This window comes from Lissotriton vulgaris, chromosome 1_2, assembly GCF_964263255.1.
Source record: "Lissotriton vulgaris chromosome 1_2, aLisVul1.2, whole genome shotgun sequence".
Lineage (NCBI taxonomy): Eukaryota > Metazoa > Chordata > Amphibia > Caudata > Salamandridae > Lissotriton > Lissotriton vulgaris.
In genome coordinates this window covers 268,794,274-268,814,585 of record NC_141686.1, presented here as the reverse complement: position 1 = coordinate 268,814,585, position 20,312 = coordinate 268,794,274, and the positions used below count along the sequence as shown (strand labels likewise).

The window sequence follows — 20,312 nt, the reverse complement described above, 5'->3', positions numbered from 1 at the left end:
CAATGCTCGTTTGAATTTTTTGCAGGTATGTTTATTCATTCATGATTTCCATTAGGGTAGAAGTGATTTGGTGTGTGTTAGGCCTGAGGATGTTTTGCTTGGGACCTTGTTAAAGCTAATGTGTGAGGTATGTCTGCCAAGCTTTTTCAGTGAATTACGAAACCTTGTGCACGCAGCTGTGTTAATGTTGAGCGGAGTGCGTGCACAAGTGCTTGTCAAGTGCATTTGAATGAATATCCCATAAGAATCTGTCTTGCCTGTGCAAATGTGCACGTATCAAATATAAACAGTGCACAATATTGTGATTGTACATTTTGTGACCTCTTGATATTGCCCCCTCCAGGATGGACAGTCCAGAACTATTCGACAGTTTCAGTTCACGGATTGGCCAGAGCAGGGTGTGCCAAAAACTGGCGAGGGCTTCATCGACTTCATTGGCCAAGTGCACAAAACCAAGGAACAGTTTGGACAGGATGGACCAATCTCTGTGCACTGCAGGTGAGTTGTGCCCCTTGTAAGAGTGGGACCAAAAGGGGCCTTGGATGTATGCACCTAGTGTAAGTCCTTACCACTGTGCATAGAAGGGAGAGCAGGTTCTTAGCACTGTGCACTGCAGGTGAGTTGTGCCCACTGTAAGCTTGGGGCCAGAAGGGGCCTTAGATCTGTACACCTAGTGTAAGTCTTTACCACTGTGCATGCAAGGGCGAGCAGGGTCTTAGCTCTTTGCACTGCAGGTGAATCTTCAGCCCTGTGAGGGTGATACAAAGGGTGCATGTGACCCCTTACACTGTGAGGGTGGGCAGGAGGAGGGTGGAGGCATACCTCCTTCCTATAATCCTTCATAGTTGGTACTACAGTGCTATAATACATGCTTTTCACACGGTCTTCAGACCTGAAGTATTTATTATGCATAGGTAGGCGGGTGGCTGGGCGTGTTTGCGGCCTAACAGGAATACTAAGTTCTTCACTTCTAGCTACTGGTGGAATGTAGCATTGTGGCTAGGTATGGGTGGAACGTAGCGTGGTGGCTAGGTATGGGTGGAACGTAGCGTGGTGGCTAGATATGGGTGGAACGTAGCGTGGTGGCTAGGTATGGGAGGAACGTAGCGCGGTGGCTAGGTATGGGTGGAACGTAGCATGGTGGCTAGGTATGGGTGGAACGAAGCATGGTGGCTAGGTATGGGTGGAACGTAGCGTGGTGGCTAGATATGGGTGGAACGTAGCGTGGTGGCTTGGTATGGGTGAAACGTAGCATGGTGGCTAGGTATGGGTGGAACGTAGCATGGTGGCTAGGTATGGGTGGAATGTAGTGCAGTGGGCTTCAGGTGCAGGTTAGCTGAATGTGCATCAGAGTGCAATCATTGTTGGAAGATGCCGGTGTGAGGATGTGCATTAGTGTGCAGGAGTGCTGAGAGATGGTGTGATAACACACCTGTAATCCTGGCTACTCCTTATCCCAGGCTTTCTTGTCACAGTCCTCAGGAAATTAGGGCGTCCCCTGAGACTGGCAAACCCTCTTCTCCAGCTGTAGTTCTTGTGTTCACACTCACAAACACACCCCTCAGTTATGTAGTACTCACCCCGGATCCAGATACTGCCAGTAACACCACGTGTTGGATAACAATTCCAGGGCTAGAAAGGTGGGATGTTGGACTGTGAAGAGATGTTCTTGGATCAGGACTGATGAAGGCTGCCCTTAAATATTCAGACCATCACTTCCCCGTCCCACCTTCCCCCTCAGTCTTTACGAAATGAGTATACACACTACTGTCACTGGAATGGAAAATTTCAGGATCTAAAAAATACATTCCTGTTAGATGCTGAAAGGAAAGTTTATTGAGGGTATTTTCTCTTATTCTATCGTTTTTTTATTATCAGTTGGTACACCGGCCAAAACAAAAAATCAAAAAAGGTGTCCTATTTTCTGTGTATCCACATCTAATCTGTAATGTTTCAAAAAGGAATGCTGTGAACTCCATACAGCAGCTGTGCAGAGCTCTGTTAAAATATCAGTTGAAGTTGTGACCGGGGGGCTGCTGCTCCTCCTATTGTAGAGCCCCCTCAGGAGGATATGCAGGAGGATATGCTGTGATTCTGTTTTTTTATATGCAGTAACAGTAACTCACTCCCCATCTATTTATAGCTGCAGTCATTGGTATATTTCCCTTTCCATACATCCAAAAAGTAACTAACCAGGAACGGGATGAGCCAAAAGGCTTTGTTCAGGGTAGGTAATGCGTGGTAACCCTCTAAGGTGTGTGGGCTTCGTTGCAAAGCCTCTAAAAAGATTGTTGGACGGATAATCTTTTGATTTCAACTAAAAAGATGACTTATTTTGGAACACAATCATAATGTGGCCTTATGATCATTTTGTCGGGCAGTATTTAGATGTTGGAAGTCATCTGTTGCTCAAACGCCTATTTCTCCTAAATATCGAACTGATGTGATTTCTAGTAAAAAAAAACAAAAAACTGCCAATATTTTTTTTCGTTTCGTTTCCAGAACTTTTATTTCGGTCACTAAGACCATAAAAAGTAGACCAGATAATAAAACAACATACATTTTAGATCACTAAATGAATCATTAAAACAGAAAGAACACTCCACAGAAGAAACAGATACAATTATTAAAACATATAAGGGAAATATGCCTGACCGTATGGATGGGTCAAGGAGGCAAGGGGTTAAAAGAAAGACGACGGAATATATCAGTTAATAGGTGCAGTCGGCGAATGTCTAGAGAAATAGCAGCAATATTTAAATACATACTTTAAAAGAAGATTTACACTATTTACAATAAAATCCAATTGATCAAAAGTAAACCTATGTACCTGTGGAGAAGTGTGGCTCAAGTGATTAGAGCGGCAGACCCTGATGCAGAGGTCTGGGCCGGACCAGGGTTCAATTCCCTGCCTCGGCGGGTCTTGGGCTCAAATTTCACCTTGGGGATGCCCAGTAATGGGTTATCTAACAGGGGAATACCAGGACGGGTTCCCTAAGCAAGCGCTTAGAAACTGGTCGGTGATACAGCGCTATATAAATGAATCTACATTTACATTTACAAAATAACATGGGACTAAAAACCAATATCTTGAACGGCACTCAAGAAGTCAGGTATACAGTTATCCTACCGATGCACGTTTTAAGGTTTAATTTCCATTTGAATAAAAGCCCATCTCCTATTTTTTTTCTATTGTAGCATTTCTAAAGCTCATGTGGAGAAGTGTAGCTCACTGGTTAGAGCAGGCAGACCCTGAAGCAGAGGTCAGACCCGGGACCAGGGTTCGATTCCCGACGCGGCATGGTGTTGAGCTCAAATGTCCACGGACTTGATAATTCTTGCTTCGGTGCCTGACCTAATCATGGGTTCACACTATGCAACTCTGGGCATTAAGCTTGCTTAATCTCCACAACGGCCCCCCGCGGCGGGATGCCTGGCTTTCACCTTGGGGATGCCCTGTAGGGGCTATCTCACAGGGAAAAACCAGGACGGGTTCCCAAGGCAAGCGCGGAGATACCCCTTCGGGGGTCGATTCTGGCGCTATATAAGAAATGCAATAATAATAATAATAATAAAACCTAAGCGCTAGCTAGACAAGACTGCGAAAGGCGAGGACCTAGTGCAGAAAGTGGTACTGTCTCTGAACTTTTAAAGCCTTTTTAATACTAAATGTAGGTCCCGTGATGAATGCATCATTGGGTGCTTCAGTGGTAAACTGTTCAGTAAACAACTTGTCAGTGCTTTCCTGGAGGATAATGATAGTCAGTGTTCTCTGACTGCTTTGATGGCTGCTCGTTGGGCTTTTGATGTACAAATGAATACATCTTTAAAGAAGCCAATCCTAAAACAATCCAACATTTTATTAGGGTCATAGGAAGGGAGGCACCAAATTGATTTTTTTCCAGTTTATAGCATACAATAATCTAGTAGCAGATCCTTAACTTTCCTGAATGCATGCTTCTACAATGACAATCAAGTCATTGTTGCAAAGTTAAACTTTAAATTCCCATTCAACCAGTAAGTGGATTAGTGCCTTATGAGACACACATGTGAATGTAGGAGTCTGAAGTTTTGTTTTTTTTTCGTTTTTTCGTCCTCATTGTCGCCCTTGGTGACCAAATATTAGTGCATGGAGATGGGCGTACTGTTGCAGATAACCTGGTAGGAGCACTGAATAGTACGAAGTGGGTCGCCCCTCAGTACAATTACCATACTCCAACAGCACCATATTAGAACAACCAGCGGGGTAGTATGCTGCAGTCAGATACCCAATCTTGTATTGATATCGCCCTATTGGGTATATGAACATACAGAGAGAAGCCAAGCAGCGTAATCATTGGACCTTGGGGGGAAAAAAAAACAAAACCCATGGTTGAGTGCTCAGCTATAACCAACTTAATAAGGACCAGAAGTTTCTCTTGTCTGGATCTTAAACGGTCCATTTTGGGCGTTTGTAGCACTGAAGTGCGCCAGTCCAGCAAGGTAGAAGGTAATGGGTCTTTCCATTTCCTACATATTTCTCTTCTGGATAGTAAAATAGCATAAAAGAGTAAGTTCTTAGCCACACCTTGAACTTCTGGAGCGACCCCAAAAATAATAAGAGCGGGGCATAGCAGGACTTGGGAGCCCAAGGCAGTAGTGAGTGTTAGACAAACCGCGTTCCAAAAGGGCGATAGCCGTGGGCAATCAAAGAACATGTGCAGGTCAGAAGCCGCAATCAGACCACATTTAGGGCATGCCACTGCTGAGTGGTTTGGGAATTTTGAGTCTCTCCGGCGAATAGTAGGCCCTATGTAGGGTAAAAAGATGGTTTTGGCGCAACCAAGAGGGTTTCACTATGTTCCACAAGATCTTCAAAGACTCAAACCACAAGTTCTGAGTTTGAAGTTTTAACAGAAGAGATTTTGTCAATCTCTATAATAAGGGAAACCATGGAATCCTTGGCCACACGAGACTGCCAGGAGCACTCGTTCCTGTCCCTCTGTATCTTCCTAATCCCTTCAGGAGGAGGGGAAATGTAGAGGAATGCATTCAGGAGAGCTGTCAGCCTTCTGACTGACCGCGCATTCACTGCTCAAACTTCTGCACATTGTGTTCTCGTAGAGAAACGGTAGTGGTGCATTGGACTCTGATGCAGATAGGTCCAAACACAGTTTGCCTGGCGCCCTTGTTAATGCTTTGAGCACTTTTGGGTGGAGATTGGGCTTTATGGACGAAGAAAATTTCCGACTCGGTCCGCAATCAAATTTCTTTCCCTAGCAAGTATAGAGAGATTAGATGGTTCTCGGCCTAAAGCCCCATGGCATGGACAATTTGATGGAGAGAAACGGATGGTGTTCCCCCTGTGATGGTTTACATACACTTTCTCCACCTGATTGTCCACCCTGGCCAAAATAGCATTCCCAAGAACTAATGGAGCTGGCTACCTCGATACCAGAAATAGCTCCTTTAGCTCTTTCCAGTTTGATGTCTGGGACGCTCCCAGTTGTGATTACTGGTTTTGAATCTTGGCATCGCCCATGTGTGCTTCGCACCCAAAGTGACCGGTGTCAGCTGCTGCTATTGGCCAAGGTGGTGGTCAAGGTCCTCCTGCATCACATGATCTTGCACCAACTCATCTCCTGTCTGTTATTGGAATCAATTTTGACGTATCCGGACTGTTTGGATCCAAGTGCAGTAAATGTGGAAGCTGAGGTTCGAATGTCGTCAAACCCAGGGCGTAAAACCCTGACCCACTCACTCTCTGCTGACCTTTCCCCTGGTTCCAAGAGGGTGCCCGGTATGATGGATAAATAAGCCCCCTTTCCTCTGGGACGAGCACTTTCCCCGTATTCTGTTTGGAAATTAGCTCTTATGAATTGGCGATCTTGGGCTGGTGACGGCTGGAATATCTTCCAGTTCAAAAGGGAAACCGAAGTTGTGAAGTTTTTTTGCAAAAACTGTACTGATCTCATGATTTTAATAGAGAATGAACACAAGTTTTCCAGTAACCAGGTATGGAAAAATATGAATACGTTTTACAAAAGCGACTATGGAAGTAGGTTCCTTGGTGAATACCCTTGTCTCATCTGATGGGCTAGAAGGCAGAACTGTGAACTGGTACTGATCCTCCTCCAGTGCGAAACACAGATACTTCTGAAAAGAAAGATTCTTCACGATATGAGAATTTGCATCTTAAAGATCCAATGGGAAAGGGAATCCTCTGGAACCACCACCGGAATTAACATTTGTATGGATAATATTTTGAATTTCTTTGACATTACAAACAAGACAGACGAGCTCCCTGCGCGGCACTGATGGTAGAAGGACATAGCGGAACCCATGATGGACAAGGGCTTGGAGAAGGCGTGCGCACTGGTTCGAGGAGTGCCCAGCAATGCTCACTTTAAGCTAGGATATGGATAGGTCCTTCACCGGGCATACCTCTCCCCAGCGAGATTAAAGAGAGAATATCCAGACAAATCCGACAAATGACCTAAATGCAGCACAAGGGAGGAGGGTTATACACATACTGCATTTCTCGCACTCGTACTGGAAAGCTTTGGTGCACAAGTCCCGGAGAGCCACCCCTATGGCACTTGAGAAACACAGCCTCCTGATCCTTTCTGCATGCTTCAGAAATTGAAGCTTGCCATATGGATGACATAGTAAGGTTGGTGCTTGAAAAGAGGCAAGTGGTCATAAAATGGTAATCCCCAGTGGGCCCACGCTGAAACGATGAAGGCAGGTATGGCAGAATGAGCTTGAGATGAGGAATAATGCAAGAGGTAAGGACGGTTGACAAGGTACATTAGAATGGCCAGGTCTGGGTTGAGATGTTGCAAGAACTAACACAAGCTGATGAAGATTGGGCCACACATTCAGGACCAGCCCCAGAACACACAGTGGGGAACTCAACCTAACGCCATGCCGGGAGGGTTGGGGGTGATGGCTTCAACCTGTTTTGGTGTAACCCTGCTTCTCTCACTCCACGATGCCACCCTCCTCTTGTACTAGGATTTTCCTCCTATTAAAACATGCCTATCAAAGTTAATAACTTGTAACTTCAAATTACAGGTAAGATGTAAAAAAAAGTATAGTCACTCGCTTTAAGTTCAAAATAGTCCTCATTCCACCTGCCCCTTTCTTTCTCCAGTGCAAAATTTGTGCCGGTGGTTTCCCTTGCACAGCATCGACACTTTATTGTCAACACTGGCATTTATGCTAGTCTGCCACATGGTAGCGCTGTTTGTCTAATTTAGAGATGAGCACTACAACTGCTGTTTATTAAATCAAAATACACTAAAAATGACTAATACCTGCTGCCCAAACTATTCTTATAGTTTTGGGGTCCTGGAATAGTCTCAAGAGTCATGTTTCCAGGAGTGTGATGGTTAGTAGTTGTGTTGGTGTTGTCGGCAGCAACAACAGTGCGAGCTGTGTGTGGCCTGCTGACGAGGGCTCTGGCACTTATTGCTTTACAAACTAAGCACTGTTCTTCTGACAGAGGCACTGGCCTTATTGCATTTTCTACATAAGTTCTACATACATTTTTCTACTCCTGACAATAGTGCCTCTCTTTTGTGTTGGTGTTTTGGGAGTCTGCCAGAAAAATTTGCTTAGAGGAGGCAGTTTGATTCTAGTTGGTAACATTTGTCGCCCACTGAAGAGCCGCCTTTGAGCTTGTGATGTTTTATGTTGCCGCGGAGGAGAAAGGAAATACCTCCATTGTGGTGTTGGTGCTTCAAGAGTTGCAATAACTCTTCTGCTGATTGCCTACTCAGCTTGTCCAATTGCAGACCTAGAAACATGGGTTCCATGAAATGTAAAGGGGCATTAGTGCTTTCTGTAGAGAATCCCGCTTCCAAGGCGCTACCCAAATGCACCTTCTCCTGGCTGATGGCTCCAGGTGATGTTTCAGCTGCACAGAGACCATTGAAAGTGGTGACTGACAGGGAGCGTGCCGTCAACTCCACTGTCCCCAGTAGCTCTGTGCAGCCTTCTCCCTTTTGGATCTGTCAAAAGGAGCATGAAAGTATCACCTGTGGTGCACAGGCAGCATATAGCAATGTGCAGAAGACCGCACTATGCTGCACCAGCCCTCTTAAGTGGCTCCTGCAATGGTTGTCAACTTTCCATGGTGTCCAAGAGGAGGAGCTACTTGCTAATAATGTACTTTCACCACTTGAGGAAATTCAATGCAACATTTATTAGTGGGGGCTGTTTACTTAGAAATCTGGGGAAACCTATTTGATCTACTACTTTCCATCTCTTTTCCAATCTGTTCCTTGTTGCTTTGTGAAGAGGCGTCGGTTGCCGATGATTCACCGGATTCACAGAAACCATCTGAGTCAATTAATTGTTCACTTTCAGCGAAATAGTCTCTCGCTCTGATGTGATTGACAGCCTGCATTAATGGAGCTGCTTTTACCACCTTCCCTTTTTGTGCTTCAGGCTCAGTTCCATCTTCCTCCAGGTAGCCTTGTAGGGTCTTATAAGTGAGAGCAGCCGCCCCTGTCTGCCTACCAGTGCTTCAAGGTAATCTACTGAAGTGGCATTTGTTTCTTCCTTCCTTTTAGGAGGCATTCAGGGCAAAAAACAGTTGGGCCGGAATGTTACCCGAGTGACTGCCGGTGGACAGATTGTTTGCAGACCTTCCTCCCATCGCCTTTTGAGTGACTGATGGAACAGCAGCCTCCCCAGTTTGCCTTTCCTGCCCTCCATGCAGGTGAACAGTGTTTGCTAAACTCACCTGCTGGAGCTGGGACTCACTTCATCCATTCGTGAATCATCCGTGTCTTTTAAAGTCAAGATATGGCCTGAACAGCATGGTCGCCTTCCATTAGAGCATGTCCAGACAGGAGGCGTATTGCCAGCACAGCTCAGCACTGCCCGGCATGCTTCCCCGGGTTGCAGAGCCTGCCTGATACTATAGCTACTTAAGGCAGGGCGACCAGTGGAGCGGTGTGGCAAACCAACTGACCACTAGAGCCCATCTATTGTTTAAAAGGAAGAAAACAAGCGCTGGTCAAGCCAACAGGTCTCGCCTTCGTGACCTATTGGCTTTGCAAATGGATTTTACCACACTGCACAGCATCCGCAATACCAAAGCAAAACAGGAGGAGAACGCAAAGGCATGGATGGGGAGTGAGGCCTGCAGGGAATGTGAAAGCAACAGGGGAGGGCGGGAGCAAACGCAACAGAGAGGCTGGAGGACAGCAACGCAGAGGGCGTGGTGGTAGGAAGCAATGGAGAGAAGCACACAGGCAAGCTAAAGAGGTAAGGGGCAGGAGAAGCAGCCAGCAAACAGAAGGCGACATAGAGTGCAAGGGGACAGATTACACAGGGGAAATAACACAAACACACACTCTTTTGGAGTGCTTCACACACAAAATAAAAAGTAGTCCTTGAAAAGCCAACAGTGATATCATCCAATTAGAGATCATAAAGATTCATTGCCTATGGGGGGCAACACAAGACTGACAAGCTGGGGGACGGATAAGAAGCAGGCAAGTGTGTGATAAGGATAACCAACCAACGGTAAGCAGTGGGCAGGCTCCAAGCCCCTCTAAGTAGGTCACAATATGTCTTGCAACAGACAGCGTATGAGCAGTCTAGTAGGCTTGACCTAAAAAAATATGAAAAAGGTATGCACTTAACAATTCATAATGGATAGCCTATGTCCACAGAAGTGATGCACAATAAACAGGCACGGTCAGGTTCCGGGACCGGTATTATGGGAGAAAGGGGCGCCTGTTTTATTGTAAACCTATAAAAGGACTGCTTATGCTGAAAAGGGTTTGCCTGTCTCAGGAAGGAGACTCCCTCATTTCATAAAGGCTGGGACAAGGAAGACGCGATTAGGATGTAATGTGTTTGAACGAGGCACAGGTGGGGAATCGATCCGGGTGGGTGGCATGTGTTGGAAAGGGAGTGCATCAGTGTGCATGGATGTGCCGTGTGGCTCTGCTGAAGTCCACCGGGTAGCACTGAGCTCTGTGCTCAGCGGCCTTTTGTCAGAGAGTTCACCTTGTGTTCATATGTATTTTGAGAGGCTTGGTGATGTAAGACATGTTGTGGGCATGAGTCCACAAACGGAGTAAGATTTAAGGAGGGCAGTCTCCAGTGAGCTCATCCATTGAATAGCCCCTTGATGTATCCCTTGGACTTTCCAATGTTGTAAATGTTAAGACACATTCTGTAATTAATCTGTTTGGGAAGTGTGCCTAAATGTACTTCACAAGGCGTGGTGGAAATGTCAATTTACGGGGTATCCCCAACTTCTCAGGCTATATCAGTCGTCCATAGGTGCTTTTCTTGATAACTTTGCATAAGTAAACAATGTCAGTTCCCTGTGACTGCATGTGCGTTGCAATACTAGCATGCTGGCAGAATCTAGTAGCTTGAAAAGAGACAGCCTATCATCAGTCACAAGCGAGCCCGTGAAATTAGTCCTGGACTATCTTGGGGAATTCATCCAGGAGATCTTGAAGGCAGCAGCATGGTTTTCTCTTCATGCCTTTGCCGTGTATTATTGCACCATTACAAAAATGGGGTAACCCGATCGTGGCCACGGACCTGGGTACAATATGATACAAAAAACAATGGTCCTAGACCTTATTTTTACAAGACACAAGTCTGTTTCCCTTTTTGGTATGTTCAGCAAATTATTTCATGAGCCAGCTTAAAAACCAGTGTAACAGCTCCCAGTACTCAATACGTTGTTCAAAATTAAACCGAGAAGTGCAACAACCCATAGTTCAATTCACCATGCATTTTATTCTCATGTCAATTGGTGAAACAGTCTTGACTGTGCGTTTATCATTTCATAGGGGAGGTTACTCCAGAGGGAACGTGTGTAAAAAGTGTGCTCGCGTATAAGGTAGTGAAGGAGAGTAGTCAAGGTGGTGACCTAAGAAAAACAAAAACCTTCATACATTAAACCAGTTGGACTGGTTGTAATTCACCGTCCTATCGAGGATTGTCTCCTCTCTGGTTCTCAGCCTCTTTAACTTGTTGGGTCTGCCACATAAATCTTCCTATGAATCTGATAGGACATGGTGTCCATTTGATGCTATGACCAGATGGCCATAACATTTCTATTTAATGCGGTTGTCCCAGTACTTGTTCCTGCCCCCACTCCCTTACATATGATCATTCTCTGCGCCCATTGACTCTGTGGATGGGAGCAATGGTGGAGAACTGAATGTTCAATGGTACTGTCTATAACAAGGCCTTGGACACTCTGGTGCTTCTCAGGGCTTGTTTGGTGCCTAACCTCTGTGCATCATTTCTGTGCCCCTCACTACCTGGCCCAGGCTTAAAGTCATGAAGAAAAGAATCTGCAAAAGCACCAAGGTATCAAAGAGAGGAATTGTGAGTTAACTTGTGCCATCCCCTACCTGTAGGACCCGTGTATTTCTCACACTAATACTTCCCTCTGTCTCCCTGCAGTGCTGGAGTTGGACGCACTGGAGTATTTATTACTCTTAGTATTGTGCTGGAGCGCATGCGGTACGAAGGTGTGGTAGATATGTTCCAGACTGTGAAAACCTTGAGAACACAACGGCCAGCAATGGTGCAGACCGAGGTAGGTGGTTTGATGCAGTCCTGCTGCTGGGGTACTCACTTGGTACTGCTCTGTCTCCTGTCTGCTCAGGGCTCTCTCCCTATATGCATGCTGGTTGTTTCTCAACACTCCTCTTTCACCTGTCTGCTTTGGATTCTGTACTTTGTCTCAACACTCCTCTTTCACCATTCTGCTCTGGATTCTCTTCTCTGTCTCAACACTCCTCTTTCACCATTCTGCTCTGGATTCTCTTCTCTGTCTCAACACTCCTCTTTCACCTGTCTGCTCTGGATTCTTTTCTCTGTATCAACACTCCTCTTTCACCTTTCTGCTCTGGATTCTCTTCTCTGTCTCAACACTCCTCTTTCACCTTTCTGCTCTGGATTCTCTTTTCGGTCTCAACACTCCTCCTTCACCTTTCTGCTCTGGATTCACTTCTCTGTCTCAACACTCCTCTTTCACCTGTCTGCTCTGGATTCTCTTCTCTGTCTCAACACTCCTCTTTCACCTTTCTGCTCTGGATTCTCTTTTCGGTCTCAACACTCCTCCTTCACCTTTCTGCTCTGGATTCACTTATCTGTCTCAACACTCCTCCTTCACCTTTCTGTTCTGGATTCACTTCTCTGTCTCAACACTGCTCTTTCACCTTTCTGCTCTGGATTCTCTTTTCGGTCTCAACACTCCTCCTTCACCTTTCTGCTCTGGATTCACTTCTCTGTCTCAACACTCCTCTTTCACCTGTCTGCTCTGGATTCTCTTCTCTGTCTCAACACTCCTCTTTCACCTTTCTGCTCTGGATTCTCTTTTCGGTCTCAACACTCCTCCTTCACCTTTCTGCTCTGGATTCACTTCTCTGTCTCAACACTCCTCCTTCACCTTTCTGCTCTGGATTCACTTCTCTGTCTCAACACTCCTCTTTCACCTTTCTGCTCTGGATTCTCTTTTCGGTCTCAACACTCCTCCTTCACCTTTCTGCTCTGGATTCACTTCTCTGTCTCAACACTCCTCTTTCACCTGTCTGCTCTGGATTCTCTTCTCTGTCTCAACACTCCTCTTTCACCTTTCTGCTCTGGATTCTCTTTTCGGTCTCAACACTCCTCCTTCACCTTTCTGCTCTGGATTCACTTCTCTGTCTCAACACTCCTCTTTCACCTTTCTGCTCTGGATTCTCTTTTCGGTCTCAACACTCCTCCTTCACCTTTCTGCTCTGGATTCACTTCTCTGTCTCAACACTCCTCTTTCACCTGTCTGCTCTGGATTCTCTTCTCTGTCTCAACACTCCTCTTTCACCTTTCTGCTCTGGATTCTCTTTTCTGTCTCAGCACTGCTCTTTCACCTGTCTGCTCTGGATTCTATTCTCTGTATCAACACTCCTCTTTCACTTGTCTGCTCTGGATTCTCTTCTCTGTATCAACACTCCTCTTTCACCTTTCTGCTCTGGATTCTCTTCTGTCTCAACACTCCTCTTTCACCTGTCTGCTCTGGATTCTATTTTCTGTCTCATCACTCCTCTTTCACCTGTCTGCTCTGGATTCTATTTTCTGTCTCATCACTCCTCTTTCACCTGTCTGCTCTGGATTCTCTTCTCGGTATCAACACTCCTCTTTCACCTTTCTGCTCTGGATTCTCTTCTGTCTCAACACTCCTCTTTCACCTGTCTGCTCTGGATTCTATTTTCTGTCTCATCACTCCTCTTTCACCTGTCTGCTCTGGATTCTCTTCTGTCTCAATACTCCTCTTTCACCTGTCTGCTCTGGATTCTCTTCTCTGTCTCAACACTCCTCTTTCACCTGTCTGCTCTGGATTCTCTTCTCTGTCTCAACACTCCTCTTTCACCTTTCTGCTCTGGATTCTATTTTCTAGTTCTCATTCTGTATTCTCTCCTATTTGTGATTCTTTGTACATACTGTGATTCATTCTATCATAATGTATTAGTCTCCTCTCTCCTGAATCTTTCCTCTGCCTGGGACTGAGCATCGCCTTGCATAGTAGCTTGTACCCCACACTGACCTTTTATGTCTTTGTGCACGCATTCCAAGATCCCTTCCTTCATGCCCCGCTCCTGTCATTGCCTTTGTTCAATAACCCCTTGGTACTGGCTTCCCACCTCATGAAACTGCTCCAGAATCCTTTCTTCACATACCTCCTCCTCAGTCGTCACACGTTTCAGGACCCCAGGATGAAGAACCTCTGACTCTTGAGCTCTTCTTTTTTGGCCTTTCACCCCGTGCATGTTTGCCCACTCTTCATGCTCTCCAATATTACACACACTTTCCTGTGGCCGTATTACATACCATGCCTCAGGGTGCAGCAGGCATGTGTGCCTTTTAGCAGCCCTGGTGCTACTGTAATATTACAGAAGGGTTCCCAGTTTCTTGTGCAGCCCATTCTGTAATAAAGATAGCTCTGGCACATATATAGAACCAGCACTATCTTAAGCGAGCATTCCATAATGTGCCTGGTTGTGGGCCTTTGCAAATGAGGGAAACCCCTTGTCTCTGTGCCTGCTGTTTGCTATGGCTGCAGGTGGAGAGGCGAAAATGCCGTCGGGAGTCTCACTGACTGTGCATCACAAAAAGGTGGAGCACAGTCAGGGCACCCCTGAGGGCAGCCCTCTGGAGTGGGGGAACAGGGATCCAATGGACTTCCCCAGACATCCCCCTGCAGGCAGATCATTTCTGTTCCCCCGTTTGAAGTGCAGGCGGGTGCCACCTGTGCGGTGAATGATAGAGGGGCTGATTTAAGCAGCCGCCCGTCATTTACTAATCAGGGCACCATTCCTAAAAAGAGAAGTGGGGGGACGCTGTCACTGGAAGTGACGTCACGACAGGAAGGGACAATACGAAAGGTGCCCTCCGATCTCGTCCCAGAGAGGCCAAAGAGTGAAGTCCAGCTGTTTGGCAGGGGGGACGGCGTCCACCCAGTAAAATAAGCTGTGAACCCGCGTGGTACCCCGACTCGAGCCCTGTTACTAATTCACTTCCTCCAGGGCATCTGCAAGTTTGTGTCTTCCCGTGGGCAGTGTATTGTCAGGAAAAGGGCACACTGGCCATGTTTGTGCACTGCGCACAAATTTGAACAGACAGTGCACCCTGTTTGCAATACAGGCTCTGGAGTCCTGTCTAACCTAAGATGCATATGGCGCCATATTGCTGGATACTGCCTCGTCTAGCACACTGTCTGGCTGAACCTAACATCTGCCATAACTTGCCCCACCTCACTCAAGTGTTCTGCTACATAATCTAACCCCAGACCTCCCCACTACTGCCCATGGTTTCACATCAAGACCCTCTATTGCTGAACAGGGTCTGGCATACGTTTTTCCTTTGGCTGGACTAAGCCTCACCTGACTCACTCCACAGGTCGAAACTGAATCCGGCTTACCCTTGTGTTTCTTTTTAATATTCCAGGACCAGTACCAGCTGTGCTACCGGGCAGCGCTGGAGTACCTGGGCAGCTTTGACCACTATGCAACGTAACTACAGCTTTCATCTCGTCAGACCTGGGAATGTGTCGCCGCCGCCGGGACTGAGAGCCTCGTCCCGAGCCCTCAGCTGAACCCTCATCAGCTCCTCTGTACAGACGTCCCTCGGCCCGGTGATGAGTAAGCACAGTGTTCAGGACCCATCGCCATGGAAACATTTCGGGGCACGGGAGCGGGGGAGCCTCAGACTTTCATTCGCTGGGATGCGCTCCACCTGCTTCCTCTTGCCCTTCCTCTCTGTCACCTCTACTCTCATGAAGCCATTGTGTTGATTTCCAAGGGTTTTATACACTACAATGTTGACAAAATCATGTTTTTTTTAAAAATAAGACAAATCATGTTTGACCAGCAAGACACGTCTTGCAGCTACAAAAAATGCTAGTGGCAAATGTTAACTTTTATATGTATCATTTATTTTTTTTAATTGTTAGTTTCTATTTTAGCCATTTGATTATTTGTACTGTATGATCAGTTTTTGCCCTGTTGGTTTCAGGGACACAAATACCATGCCAAAATTTCAACTGGAGGCCAACTGCTCTTAAACTTTTAAAACTTTATTTTAGGAAACATTTCTGTATTTGGGATGGTTGGGGTGGGGACACAGAGGAGTGGATTTCATCATCTAAATAGAGAAAGCCGCTCAAGCACATGAATTGAGCCACTTGCACAGGAACTGGTAATCTGGTTATATGACAGTAGGATTGCATTTGCGAAGGATGCTAGTCCCTACCCCTTTACCCATCCCGTATTTCATGGGTATTAACAGCTGCATCTGTCTTTTACGTTCGGTGGGAACAAGCAAGTGAGAGAGAGAGAGAGAGGTGCCAGCAGAGAGGCGAAAACACACCAAGCTTTTGCCACTGCCCTCTATTCCCTTCGAACAATCTTTAAACCTCGCAGGAATACTTTATCCGCTTCCAAACTTCTCATTGACTCTGGACCCAACGGGGAGGCAGCAAAGACAGCACAATCTCAAGAACTGCCACAGACATCCCGCTGTGGCAACTGTGGTACTTTCTGTGGTGGAGTTGGGGATGGCGGGTTGCGGGGCAAGGCAAGGGCTGTCTCGTTTCCACTTTCGCATTCTCGATTACTGTTCATGGGCCTCAGCTCCATCTGGACTTCTCATACAACAACAAAAAACCAATGTGGCAAAAAGACTACTGTAACTTTACTGATAATATATATTAATACAACTTACTATATCAGGCCTGCACTACAGGAGGAGGGAGGCTTGGCCATCTCTTAGTGCAGTCCTACTTAAATCAAGGTGGTGGAAGGTTTAACTAACTGTATTATCAAGTGTATTCCGCATACTGAAAATCTGCAGCAAGCAAAGAGGATTCCACGCAGGGCTTGTATCGCTGGAGAACAAATTCATTTTTACCTTGTGGGATGCATTAGTGCTGTAGGAGTTCACTCTGTTGTACACAGTCTGTTTTCTATTTGTTAATAAAAAAAGTAAAAAATAAACACTGCAGCACTGTTGCTTGATTCCAGATGTTAATAAATTGAAAAATGTTTTTTTTTATTCACTTGTCTGGGCTGTGCAGTTATTTCAATTTCTACAGATTGTTGCATAGAATGCCCCTCAGTTTCTTAATAAACTTCTTTAACTGAGTTGCAGAAGTTATGAGAAGGCAATAAAAATTGATATCAATACAAAAAATTTTAAAAGCCAGAAAGTCACAATTAAACAAGTGCTGATATTGTGGTACAGGGCTATGACTCGCGTAAAGCTTATTTTTTCAGATTTGCTTTTTGCAATTTCTTCACAGTCAAAAAATGGGGGCGGAACCTATGTCCGTTTTAGATGCATATTATTTGAAGCCTCATGATGGCTATGAGGCACAACAGGCACGGTCTTCCAGCAGTCCAGGTGTGGCCCCAGCCTGAACAAAGTCAGATTTCAGCTAACGTTCTGCTCTTAGCAATGCACCTGTCAAGTCCTTATGGTCACTTTTTGCTGGATGATCAGACAATGGAGAAATTGCTGTTTGTTGTGGTCCAGAATTTGTCCAACATCAGTGGCTAAGGTGCAAATCCTTAGCCAATCGAAGTTCTTTATTCGTTCACATTAAAGTTTTTCCCCAATCAGTGAGAGGCATGTCTTTCTTCTGTTTTCGTGGGCTTCTGAAGCAAGCGTGAGGATCCTACTGGGTCATCACCGTTCTTTAGACCTGAGAACATCTAGGGGCTTTACTTGAGTGTTCTGGGGGTCAACCATATCAAGGTCCCGAAACCCTTTCCTTGGGTTGCTCCTACTAGGAGAAGGAGTAATCTTCTGGAGCTCAATCTGAAACTGCACCCTGGACACAGGCTGCACTGAAGACATCGACACTTCGCATACCAACCAATGAGCGTCCCTCCGGGGCTGGACCTCAACAAGAGTCTTAAAGCCAGGGTGGTCACCAGAACTGAAAGCTAGGCTTCGAGTCCAGCGACTATGCAAAAAAGGCCTCAACAGTCCGCTCCAGCCAGAGTCATCCACAGACGTGCCGGGCTCTGGGTGTATGGATTTCATCCTTTAGTACAAGAGTAGATCATCCACATACCCTTTGATTGTGAACAGGAAATGTCAGTCCTTCTGCACTGAGACCTTGAGAGCAGGCTTCTTACATAAGCATCTGGGTCAGCCGAGACATCCAAATCTCAAGGAAATGAACATTGTGATTTGGTTCCCAAGGATTTATGAGCTTGATAATCTGCAACTTCCAGTGGAAAGTATGCTCATTTTGCAGGAAGTTCACGGATCTACCACATGAGCTTGCTTTCCCACAAAATGGAGAAAAAAAAATGTCATTACTGCATTAGTAAACCTACGCAGCCAATGCAAGCATTGGTGAAGATATCGGCTACTTGTCACACTTCCAAACGTCAGGGTTGTAATACACAGCAGGCTTCATTTGGCAGCAGTAGCTGCTCAGATGCAACACATACAAGATAGATCTTTGTTTATGATCCCAATTGTTGACGCAATCATGGAAGGTCTTAGTCACCGGTCCCTACATGGTACCTTAACATGGTTCTCTGAAGATTCCTGGGACCTCCCTTTGAGCCATTCCGTACATGTGAAGTGGAATATCTCACATAGGAAGTACCACTTCCAGTCGCAATCACTTCTTTGCACACGGTGAGTGAGTTGTGGGCCTTATTAGAAGTGTAGCCTTTCATCCAGGTTCATAAAGATTGGATCAGCCTGAGGATGAACCAGCATTTCACACCATAGGGTATTTTCATTCAATGTCACTCAAGCCATTTAACTCAGGGGTCTCCAAACCGGTCCTGAAGGGCTGGATCCATGCCAGATTTTTTGGATATCCCCATTGAGATACATGTAGTAATTTTAAAAATCTGGCATGGATCCGGCCCTCCAGGACCGGTTTGGAGACCCCTGATTTAACTTATCAATTTAGTTTCCACCTCTGAGCATTGTACAAGTAGATGTAAAGAAGGCTCCAACGTGTTACATTGATCATATCAAATCGATTTGCAAAACTAAGCAATTCTTTGTTGCATTCGCAAAACCCACTTGGGAAACCCGATCTCCGTGTGGGAGCTCGCATGATAGTGTGAAATGTATTCTGGTATGTCCCTCAAGAGCAAAACATACTCTTCCTGGGGTGTGTAGAGCAAATTCTACTGGCAGAAAGGGAGCCACAAAGGCTTTCCTGAGGAATATACTGTTAGCCCAAATATGTAAAGCTGCTACATGGTAAGTGTTAGAAATTGGATTTCTGGTTGGCTAAGGCTTGCGCCAACGCCAGGCAGAGACCACCACTCAAGTCAGGGCAAGGGAGTTACACACCAAAGATGACCCCTGCTCACCCCCTTGGTAGCTTGGCACGAGGAGTCAGGCTTATTCTGGAGGAAATGTGTAAAGCGTTTGCGCAACACACACGCACACACAGCAGCAACGCATTAGGCACACCACAAAAGCAACTCCACACAAGGTTATATATAAAAATAGCCTTTGTATTACTATAAACACATTAGATCATAATCACACAATGGACACTGTGCCAACTGGCACTGGGCAGTATCTACAGGGGATTATATAAACATGACCGGGCCACATGTACCACTGTCGGAATCATCACTTAGTGGAAATAGTAGATTTAGAACATATAATAACTGTAGCACAAAATAATAATTGTAGAGCACAACCAGTATTTACTGGCTCAATAATGACCTCAGCATTATCACATTAGGCATAAACACATTAGGAGGCATCAATCATGGTGGATAAATACAGCACATAACTCACATGTCCTGCGTATCTACATAAATCACAGTATGCACAAATCACCTTGCGCAAGAATCACATTAGGTACTGACCCCAGCCAACTGGCCTTCCATGGGGCTCAAATGCCCTTTGTCCAAATAGTCAGGGCTGGGCTGCTAGTGCAGCAAACTCCAAAGGTGCGCCAAACACTCAAGCCTAAACGTGGCAGTTGCCCACTAAGTGCTGGGCAGCTGTAAAAATTAGCATGGGCACCAGTGTGCCCTCTGAGCCCTTCTCTGGGACTCTCAGACTGAATTGGTCCCCCAAGTCCCCCTGGGACTTCTAAGGACAATGAGCCCCCAAAAGAAGTTAGTACTGGCGAGACGGGGGATTGGGCACCGGCAATGTGCCCCGACACCCCCTCGAATAACTACACCAATGAGCCCTACTCACCGGGCTCTTCTGGCTGCCCTCGGGCTGCCCATGGCTCTCTTTGGTGTAAAAGGCCTCCCACCCCACGAGTCCGATTCCAGCCCCACTCACCGACTAGACTGCGGGGTCTCTCCAGACGTCAGTACTCCTCTGGGGCAGAGTGACGGCCAGAACGGCAGTCCTAGGAAAGCTCCTTCTCCTCGCTAGGCTCCTTCTTATTTGCAAGGCGGCCTCCTTCAATTTACAGAAGGGCAGGGTAGGGTCCGGTCTGCTTCCTTGCTGCTTCACGTCTCTTCTAACTGCGGTGGGGGCAGGCACCGGCAATGTGCCACATTCCCCCTCTGCCTTCTCTTGGATGGCTGCGTCTTCTCCTGTGGATCCTCTGAGGCTCCATATAATTTAGGCGGCACATGGGGCTCCTACCTCTGACACAGGGCCCCGCCAGCAGCTTCACCCCTCTCCGCTCTTCACTAGGCACCATGGAGCTCTCCCTCACTCTTGGGGGCCCCGGGTGCAGACGCCGCCTTTGTCCGCGTGGTCTTCCCCAATTTACAGAAGCGCTGGGTAGGCTCCCGTCCGCTTCCTGGTTCGTGGAGCGCCCCACCCACACCTAAGGCCGCTCT

At 46.4% G+C, this 20,312-nt stretch overlaps 1 protein-coding gene across 10 annotated transcripts in view; it reads left to right on the top strand.

Moving 5' to 3' along the window:
* PTPRF (protein tyrosine phosphatase receptor type F) overlaps window positions 1-16,563 on the top strand; it is a 756,588-nt gene extending 740,025 nt beyond the window's left edge. For 9 of the 10 annotated variants that reach the window (XM_086953202.1, XM_086953199.1, XM_086953209.1 and 6 more), the window contains 3 exons: window positions 344-498; window positions 11,434-11,569; window positions 14,959-16,563. In XM_086953202.1, the coding sequence (XP_086809328.1) occupies window positions 344-498; window positions 11,434-11,569; window positions 14,959-15,027 (360 nt within the window). In that variant the 3' untranslated portion in view covers window positions 15,028-16,563. The remainder of the gene's footprint in view (window positions 1-343; window positions 499-11,433; window positions 11,570-14,958) is intronic. The other variant, XM_086953210.1, reaches the window with a different exon arrangement.
* The last annotated feature ends 3,749 nt before the right edge of the window (window positions 16,564-20,312 follow it).